General features: G+C 40.9%; 1 protein-coding gene across 1 annotated transcript; it reads left to right on the top strand.

Moving 5' to 3' along the window:
* Positions 1-6,178: 6,178 nt before the first annotated feature.
* LOC134298864 (uncharacterized) lies at positions 6,179-9,510 on the top strand. Its single transcript, XM_062980328.1, has one exon. It carries the CDS (start codon positions 7,638-7,640, stop codon positions 9,456-9,458), a length of 1,821 nt encoding a protein of 606 aa, XP_062836398.1. The 5' UTR covers positions 6,179-7,637; the 3' UTR covers positions 9,459-9,510.
* The last annotated feature ends 527 nt before the right edge of the window (positions 9,511-10,037 follow it).

Raw genomic sequence — 10,037 nt, 5'->3', positions numbered from 1 at the left:
CCTTGTTGTAATTTATGATTGTCAGACTACACAGAGAAGCCATTGAAATCCACAAGCATGTGGACAATTTCAACAGAAAGGAGGATATCATGAAAATGAACAAAATCTGGTTACTTGTATTAAAAACACAAGAATCAAGACAGTAAATAAAGAACAACACTCAGAAACAGGGAAATTCCGGGCAGCAAACAATCAAATGCCAGTTTACACCTCCCAAACAATGGATGTTTCCAAGCACAACAGCCAGACTACCTCCGTGCAAATACCTGCGCTGATCGACTTTGCAGCTACAGGGCCACTCAATGCTAATCAAGCTTGCTAATGCAACATTCACACTTGCTTCACACAGACAGGGATCCTTTCTCCTACCCTGGACATTCCAAATATATATACACACTTCTGAAGATACTTGCCACAGATGCAGGTGAAACATCAGGAGAGAATGCTACTGGAACATGGCCATACAGCCTGAAAAACTCACAGCAACCCAGTCCTGTATCAGCTTATACTTAATCAAGTACTTAACCAAGTAATGTCTCATGGACTGACTTCTCAAAACCTAATAGAAAGAAACTTTATTCAGGTCTGGTCTGATTGTCATCAAGAATGGACATTATTCTTCACACTCAGCTGATGTCCAGTAAAATAAATTGAGAGGTAAGTTACAATTGTGGCAATTATGTCAAAATCATGACTAAATAGTTATAATGAATATGAAACACTTGCCTAACCATAATGGCTACATGTTTTTGATCACTACTTAAATGCTATCCTTTTGAATATTGGTTGCATAGACTGGTTCCTTTCTACATCTTACTCTGAATCAAAAAAGTGGTTTTATGCAGCCTTTTAGCAGACCATGGGGAGAATATAGAAGAGGAGGAGCTATGGATTCATCTTCTTTTGGCAGCTCTGGAATGGTTATTACAGAATCTAGGCTGTAATGTGGTAAGTAAGTATTGAGCCACTAAGGCAGAATCAATTTCCAGGAAATGATTGCTCACCAGTTCACCTTTCCTAGAAGCAACCATCCTACCTAATATACCCCTCCCCAGTTATCTATTTCAAATTCATCTGATATTTGATTATGGGTTTTTTTTAAATAGCCTCTGATACCAGTATCATAGGTGGCAAATGAGACTGCAAAACTACAGCAGTCCCCAAGTTACAAAATAAACTTATATCCAACTCATAATTAAGAACAGAGGTGAAACAACAGGAAGCGAGATAAAATCTAAAATGGCTTTTAATGTTGGAAATGGCTTTTAACTTTGTTTTACTGCTTTAATGTGGTTTATGTAATTGTGTTTTTATTGATTTTGTGATGATTTAATTTATGTTTGATTGTTTATATTGCCCATTTGCTCTGTTTATTATTTCATGTTGTTAGCTGCCCTGAGTCCCTATGAAGAGAGGGGGTGGGATACAAATAAAGTTTTGATTGATTGATCTATCCCTAGGATATTCCTGAAAGTGTTATCATAGGGAAAAGGTGTCTCCACTGACGTTTTCAACATACAGAACCTATCTTGTTCGTAACTTGGGGGCTACCTATATATAGTGTCTCTGGTATTTAATCTCTTCAGTATGCAAAAAACTTTAGAACAATGCTAAAGTAGTCCTCCACAAACCACAACTGGTTTGTGAGCCATCAGCTACTGATCTCTGGAGAGTTTCCAGATGAGAAAGAAACTGTATTAGTCTAAATTTACTACTAGTTGTGTTGTCAAAAGCTTTCATGGCCAGAATCACTGGGTTGCTGTGAGTTTTCCGGGCTGTATGACCATTTTCCAGAAGCATTCTCTCCTGGCACTTTGCCCATATCTATGGCAAGCATCCTCAGACCTCACAACCTCTGAGGATGCTTGCCATAGATGTGGGCATAACATCAAGAGAGAATGCTTCTGGAACATGACCGTAAGGCCTGGAAAACTCACAGCAACCCAGTTAATACTAGTTGCTGAGACACTGAAAAAATGGCAAGTTGTTTGCATAGAGTATCTGAAGAAGCACTGAGCTAGGACACCAAATGGAGAACTGGAATGCTTTAACTGTGCTTTGATAGAAACGATGACAACATGACTATGGATGTGGCCATGAAGCAAGTAAGAGACTGCAGAGGTATGCTGCTTGGGCATGGCAGATTTTTCCTGTTTTCTTATAGCATTGCTGCACAACCACTAGTAAAGGCCACTGATTGGATACCACCCACTCCCTCTCTTCTTGTGCCTCACCAAGTGCCAAAACTCATTTGGAGAGGCATAGACTTTGCATGGCCTCATGATTCATTCCTATGCACAAGGCTGTTTGTCTTATATTGTTATCCCATGTTGCATCCCATCCCTGTATTACATATATATTCAATAAATAAATAAGTACTGTAAATATCAACCTTTGAGGCTTTAAGGCTTGTAACAAACTCAGAATCACATAACTCTTTGGCAACAGAAGTAATGTTTGCATCGTGTCACCTGAAAGCTATTTCACTTACCCCAGGTAGGAGGTTAATTGAAAGTGTAAGAGCTGCACTTAATTACATTCCCGAGTGCTTTCGGAGACACTGTTCATTACATGGTCTTTGGGCTGCCTATATGCTGGTGAGTATAGGATGTTGCACATTGAGGACAGCCTGCATCAAATTAAGAGGTGAGATGGATCATCTTCCATGAAGTAATTTTAGTTCAATTTGAGGCTCTCTCAATTCCACTTTACTGCCCTACTTAGTCTACCATGATCTAAACTTATCTCCCTCATCCTTTTTATTTCATCTTGCAATTTTAAGGCTGCAGTCTTAAATGTATTCAGTAGTGAGCTGTCCCCAATGAAGTAAGTTTATTTACTACTTGTCCACAGCAGAAAATGCCCAAAACATGCAGGCTTTAAATGTATAATATTTGAAACTACAAATAAATGTAAGTGGGACAAAACACAATTTCATTAGAAGAATAAAAAGTACTTCAAAAATCAAGGCTGATGATTAAATTTGGGCTTCCAACTCAGTAAACATGTCTATGGTGGCATTGCAATGTTAAATGATGTCATAAAATATGACTTGGGTGTTATTTTTAGGTAGGATTGTCTGGTCAGATTTTTCCACTTGTAAACAAACTAAATGAAATGCATTATTTACAGCAAATTTGCTTTTAGTAACCCACCCTATCCATTCTTTTAATATTAAACATCTATTTTCTCTGCTTGAGTTGGGTTTAAGGAGCTTATTGCTGAACAGGCATAGAAAGTGTTTTAGCTCCTCCTTTGGGTATATAAAAGCATGATCTATCATCCATAATCTTGTGGTTCTGTATTTGATTATTTTAAGTCTGAGCTCATCCTAAGAATAAGCATGTTGAGGACCTTGCCATGTTAGAAGGCATGCTGCAGATTTGAGCAGATGTCTGATTCTGCAAGAAAAGAGCAAGAGGGAAATGATGTTAACCTCCTTTCTCAGCTGGTTCTGTGCTAAGGAAGATAAAAATAAAAGCAACCTGTGACTGGGTTGTGAGGGATTAAAAAATCATCTCTGATGCATACCAGCAGCTAAAGAATGAGATTGGTATAATTTCACAAAGAACATGTTATAGCTGCCTGAAACATCACAGTCATGGCCATGCTTGCTGTGTGATTCTGAGTCCTATAGTCCACTCCAAAAAGTAACTTCAAGGCTTTAATTACCCATTTTGCTGTATACAGAAAGATCCAGTTATTAAACTTTATTTCTATTTGGCTGAAGTATTTATCACTTGATAGATGACTGCCTACATCTGTTACTGACTGCACCATGTAGATATCTCAGGTAAGCTGTATATTGTTCACCCACTGAGAGGATGCTAATGTGTAATTGTCCATCGGTTGTTGTGGGCTTGAAAGCATCTCGGGATTCCAAAGTTCAATGGAAGGATGGTGGACTCTGGAAGAATTGATTTGAGGCAATATCTCATGAAAGGCTGCAAGCAAAATCATCATAATGAACTCAGTTGGAAGATCTTGGAAGTAAGAGGAGCTGGCATTTGTATATGTGTCAAGGTACTCCCTAAATATTTTGACTTGGCAAGTATTGTTGGTGGTAATGTATGCATTCTTCTCCCAGGTCCTTTCTATTTCCTTCAGTTCTGAATCACCTGATTAGAAAATCCAGGCCTGCAATCTATCAACTTCCTGTAACCACAGCTGACAGCAGCAAACAAAAAATGATGTGCCAAATTAATTGGCTTCCCTCCTTCTAAATTCAGCTTCGTTTAGTTTCATTATAATAAATTACAAACCTGGAGCTGTTTTATGCAACAAAGAGAGAAATTGCCTTCTAGCTCTATGAAATATTCACCATGTATAAACATTCATTACTATGCACACCCTTTGAGAACTCATTTTAGCCTGTTCCTCACATGAAAAGCCTTTGAACAGAAAGGCAATGAGTGGCATTTTTTTCTGTCCATTTGGCACCTGGAGCCCATCAGCTGACAATGCTACCACAAAGTTCCTTATTTTCTGTCATCCTGGTGCAGCCATCGATAGCTATTGTCCTTGAAATGTATTTAATGAAAAATTAAATATAACAAAACTACTAAAATGCTTACAGACTGCATACATAATTGAACTGGTTTGCACCACTGCAGTAAGGTAGCATCCTAGCTTAGGAAGGTGAACAAGGACATCCAGCTCCATCCTTTTGAAGAGCTTGGATAAATTGTTTACTTGAACTACATCTTGCAGAATCCTGTTGCTTGCATAGTCAGTATTTGGGATAGTCCTACCCTTAGGCAAAGGGAATTGGTTGCCTCAGGTAAGAGAAATGGGATTAAATCATATTATGGTACTATGTTAGCATAACCGCTGACGTAACTATGCCAATACTGATTGTAGTTTTTACAAGTATACTTGAGGAGGAATTCGGCACCACCCGACACAAAACAGTTCACTTTAGGCCCCTTCCATACAGCTGTAGAAAACCCACATTGATTTGGATTATAGGACAGTGTGGACTCAGATAATCCAGTTCAAAGCAGATACTGTGAATTATCTGTCTTGATATTCTGGGTAATATGGCTGTGTGGAAGGGCCCTTAGCCTAAGGCTGGTTAACCTACAAGCATAGATCATCCCCATTACCAAGCACAACCACTGAACATTATCCTTGCCTCTGTGGTAAGCATGCCTAGGGGTTCTTGGTCTTAAGTTATTGCAAAATGGGGCAAATAATTAGCCATATACTTTGTGTCACTGTATTTTTACTCCCAGGGATTTTTATGAGATTATATGCTGCTGTACAAAATATAATGCATGTTTTTAGGTAGCACGTACCTTAATGGAATGGGCAAACCAGTACTGTTACTGCAGTGGTAGTCTGTGGTAGTGTGTTGTCGAAGACTTTCATGGCCAGAATCACAGGGTTGTTGTGTGTTTTCCAGGCTGTATGGCCATGTTCCAGAAGTATTCTTTCCTGACGTTTTGCCCACATCTATGGCAGGCATCTTCAGAGGTTTTGAAATCCAACCTCTGAGGATGCCTGCCATAGATGTGGGCAAAATGTCAGGAGAGAATACTTCTGGAACATGGCCATACAGCCTGGAAAACACACAACAACTAGTCAGTGGTAGGTTGAGTTTCTTTACACAAGTATATTCCTAAACTTGTCATAAAGCTGCTATAAGTGTCCTTGATGTTGCCAGAGAAACATATGAAGGGTCCTGAGTACAGGTTTGAGTCTATCCAGTGGGAGGATGACATTTAGAAATGTGTAACAACAGCAAAATGAATCAGGGGTAATTATCTTAGAACATCCAAATAATAACCACAGGTTACCTAGTGTGATTGTAGTTCATCTTGCTAGTTCCTCTTGCTATTTGCCATTAAGTCAACATGGTGACCTAATAAGAGACCTAGCCATTAACTGCCCTGTTCAGGTCTTGCAGATCAAGCTTCTTGGATTGAAATCAATCTCCTTGCAATCCAGTCTTCCTCCTTTCCCATTGCCTCCTATATCACTGAACATTATCCTCCTTGTGTTGTCGAAGGCTTTCATGGCCGGGATCACAGGGTTGTTGTATGTCTTTCGGGCTGTGTGGCCATGTTCCAGAAGCATTCTCTCCTGACGTTTCGCCCACATCTATGGCAGGCATCCTCAGAGGTTGTGAGGTATGGAGAAAACTAAGCAAAGAGGTTAATATATATCTGTGGAAAGTCTAGGGTGAGAGAGGTCAGTGTGAATGTTGTGTAGTTAATCACTTTAATTAGCATTGAAAAGCTTATCTGCTGTCTTCTTCCTGCCTCTGGGGCATCCTTTGTTTAGAGTCGTTAACTGCCCTTGGTTGATTCATGTCTGGAAATCCTCTGTTTTCAGAGTATTGCTTTTTATTTACTGTTCTGATTTTTGAGTTTTTTAATACTGGTAGCCAGATTTTGTTCATTTTCATGGTTTCTTCCTTTCTGTTGAAGTTGTCCACATGCTTGTGGATTTCAATGGCTTCTCTGTGTAGTCTGACATGATAGTTGTTAGAATGGTCCAGCATTTTTGTGTTCTCAAATAGTATTCTGTGTCCAGGCTGGTTCATCAAATGCTCTGCTATGGCTGATTTCTCTGGTTGAATTAGTCTGCAGTGCCTTTCATGTTCTTTGACTCTTGTTTGGGCGCTGCGTTTGGTGGTCCCTATGTAGACTTGTCCACAGCTGCATGGTATCCGGTAGACTCCTGCAGAAGAGAGAGGATCCCTCTTGTCCTTCGCTGACCGTAGCATTTGTTGGATTTTCTTCGTGGGTCTGTAGATAGTTTGTAGGTTGTGCTTTTTCATCAGCTTCCCTATGCGGTCAGTAGTTCCCTTGATGTATGGTAAGAACACCTTTCCTCTGGGTGGATCTTTGTCTTGACTCTCATGGCTTGTTCTTGGCCTTGCAGCTCTTCTGATGTCTGTGGTGGAGTATCCATTGGCATGTAGAGCCCAGTTTAGGTGGTTGAGTTCACCTTGGAGGAGGTGAGGTTCGCAGATTCTTTGTGCACGGTCTGTCAGGGCTTTGATTGTGCTCCTTTTTTGACTTGGGTGATGGTTGGAGTTTTTATGAAGGTATCTATCTGTGTGTGTAGGTTTTCTGTAAACTGTGTGGCCCAATTGTTGATTGGGTTTGCGGATGACCAGAACATCTAGAAATGGCAGTTTTCCTTCCTTTTCTTTTTCCATGGTGAATTGGATGTTTGGGTGGATGCTGTTAAGATGGTCCAGGAACTTGCTGAGTTCTTCCTCTCCATGGCTCCAAATTGTGAAGGTGTCATCTACGTATCTGAACCAAACAGTTGGCTTTTTTGGTGCTGTTTCTAGGGCCTGTTTTTCAAAGTATTCCATATAGAAATTTGCTACTACTGGGCTGAGAGGGCTCCCCATGGCCACTCCATCCTTCTGTTCATAGAATCCAGTGTCCCACTGAAAGTAGCTAGTGGTATGCCGTAAGCAACAGCCAAAGCCAGAACTGGATAAATCACGGACCATCATCAACCTGACAGACAGACAACTCACTGAAGACCAAGTAACCATTCTAGAAAAAGGAGGAAATTTTGCAGTCACCACTACCAGGATCCCAGTAGAAAACATCATTGCCAATGTTGAATCAGCAATTTACCAGCTCCCTGAGGAAGAAGCAGAGGAGGTAAGAATGGAAACAGCAAGGATCCTGAGAAATGCAAAACTCCCCCCCAGCAACATAACGAGAAAAGAAAGACAGGCCATCAAAGATCTCAACTCAGATCCTGAAATCATCATTCTTCCAGCTGACAAGGGGAATGCCACAGTAATCATGGAAACAAAACAATACAAAGAAAAAATCAGACAACTTCTAGATCCCACAATTTACAAGAAACTGAAACAAGATCCCACTAACAAAATCACCAGAAAAACGAACGCTCTAATCAAGAACTCCTCCATTAACTTTGACATACGCCAACAGCTGTGCAAATCAGAAGCCCTCCCACCCAGGCTTTACGGACTCCCCAAAATCCACAAGGACTCCATCCCACTCAGACCCATTGTAAGTGCCATTGGATCGCCGACTTACAACCTGGCAAAATTTCTGGCTACACAGCTACAAACCCACATTGGGCTCACTGCACATTATATCAAGGACTCTACACACTTTATAGAAAAGATCAGCAACCTCAATCTAAGCACCAAGGACATCCTGATCAGCTTTGATGTGGTGTCCCTTTTTACCAAAGTCCCAGTAGCTGACACCCTCACACTAATCAAACAAAACTTCCCAGAAGACATCACAGCCCTGTTTCACCATTGCCTCACCACTAGCTACTTTCAGTGGGACACTGGATTCTATGAACAGAAGGATGGAGTGGCCATGGGGAGCCCTCTCAGCCCAGTAGTAGCAAATTTCTATATGGAATACTTTGAAAAACAGGCCCTAGAAACAGCACCAAAAAAGCCAACTGTTTGGTTCAGATACGTAGATGACACCTTCACAATTTGGAGCCATGGAGAGGAAGAACTCAGCAAGTTCCTGGACCATCTTAACAGCATCCACCCAAACATCCAATTCACCATGGAAAAAGAAAAGGAAGGAAAACTGCCATTTCTAGATGTTCTGGTCATCCGCAAACCCAATCAACAATTGGGCCACACAGTTTACAGAAAACCTACACACACAGATAGATACCTTCATAAAAACTCCAACCATCACCCAAGTCAAAAAAGGAGCACAATCAAAGCCCTGACAGACCGTGCACAAAGAATCTGCGAACCTCACCTCCTCCAAGGTGAACTCAACCACCTAAACTGGGCTCTACAGGCCAATGGATACTCCACCACAGACATCAGAAGAGCTGCAAGGCCAAGAACAAGCCATGAGAGTCAAGACAAAGATCCACCCAGAGGAAAGGTGTTCTTACCATACATCAAGGGAACTACTGACCGCATAGGGAAGCTGATGAAGAAGCACAACCTACAAACTATCTACAGACCCACGAAGAAAATCCAACAAATGCTACGGTCAGCGAAGGACAAGAGGGATCCTCTCTCTTCTGCAGGAGTCTACCGGATACCATGCAGCTGTGGACAAGTCTACATAGGGACCACCAAACGCAGCGCCCAAACAAGAGTCAAAGAACATGAAAGGCACTGCAGACTAATTCAACCAGAGAAATCAGCCATAGCAGAGCATTTGATGAACCAGCCTGGACACAGAATACTATTTGAGAACACAAAAATGCTGGACCATTCTAACAACTATCATGTCAGACTACACAGAGAAGCCATTGAAATCCACAAGCATGTGGACAACTTCAACAGAAAGGAAGAAACCATGAAAATGAACAAAATCTGGCTACCAGTATTAAAAAACTCAAAAATCAGAACAGTAAATAAAAAGCAATACTCTGAAAACAGAGGATTTCCAGACATGAATCAACCAAGGGCAGTTAACGACTCTAAACAAAGGATGCCCCAGAGGCAGGAAGAAGACAGCAGATAAGCTTTTCAATGCTAATTAAAGTGATTAACTACACAACATTCACACTGACCTCTCTCACCCTAGACTTTCCACAGATATATATTAACCTCTTTGCTTAGTTTTCTCCATACCTCACAACCTCTGAGGATGCCTGCCATAGATGTGGGCGAAACGTCAGGAGAGAATGCTTCTGGAACATGGCCACACAGCCCGAAAGACATACAACAACCCTATTATCCTCCTTTCCAGTGAGTCACATTATCTCATGATATATCTGAAGTTCAACAGCCAACATTTAATCATACAGCTTTCTAAAGTTAGGTCCTGATTTGTTCTAAGACCCATGAGGTAAGGAGCTATGCTGGTGGTGCCAGTGTTTGTTCTAATGTTTCTGCATTTATTAAAATGAATTATGACTGCTGAGCAATTGGATAAAACTCTGTCTTTAGTGCTAAATGCTAACTTTTAAAAAATACTTCTGAGCGTATCACCTCCTGCACCCTGTGAGTATTCCCCTGCTAAACTCCTGCAAGATCTTCATCCTTGTTCATAAAATGACCTGTGCTATGCTGGAGTCAAAATAGGATCTGAAAACCAGAA

Source organism: Anolis carolinensis, chromosome 4 (assembly GCF_035594765.1).
Source record: "Anolis carolinensis isolate JA03-04 chromosome 4, rAnoCar3.1.pri, whole genome shotgun sequence".
In the NCBI taxonomy this organism is placed as follows: Eukaryota; Metazoa; Chordata; class Lepidosauria; order Squamata; family Dactyloidae; genus Anolis; species Anolis carolinensis.
This window is presented reverse-complemented; position numbering and strand designations above follow the sequence as displayed.

Excerpts from the sequence above, each read along its gene's own strand:
- LOC134298864 (XM_062980328.1), top strand. The coding sequence starts at position 7,638 with ATGGAAACAGCAAGGATCCTGAGAAATGCAAAACTCCCCCCCAGCAAC.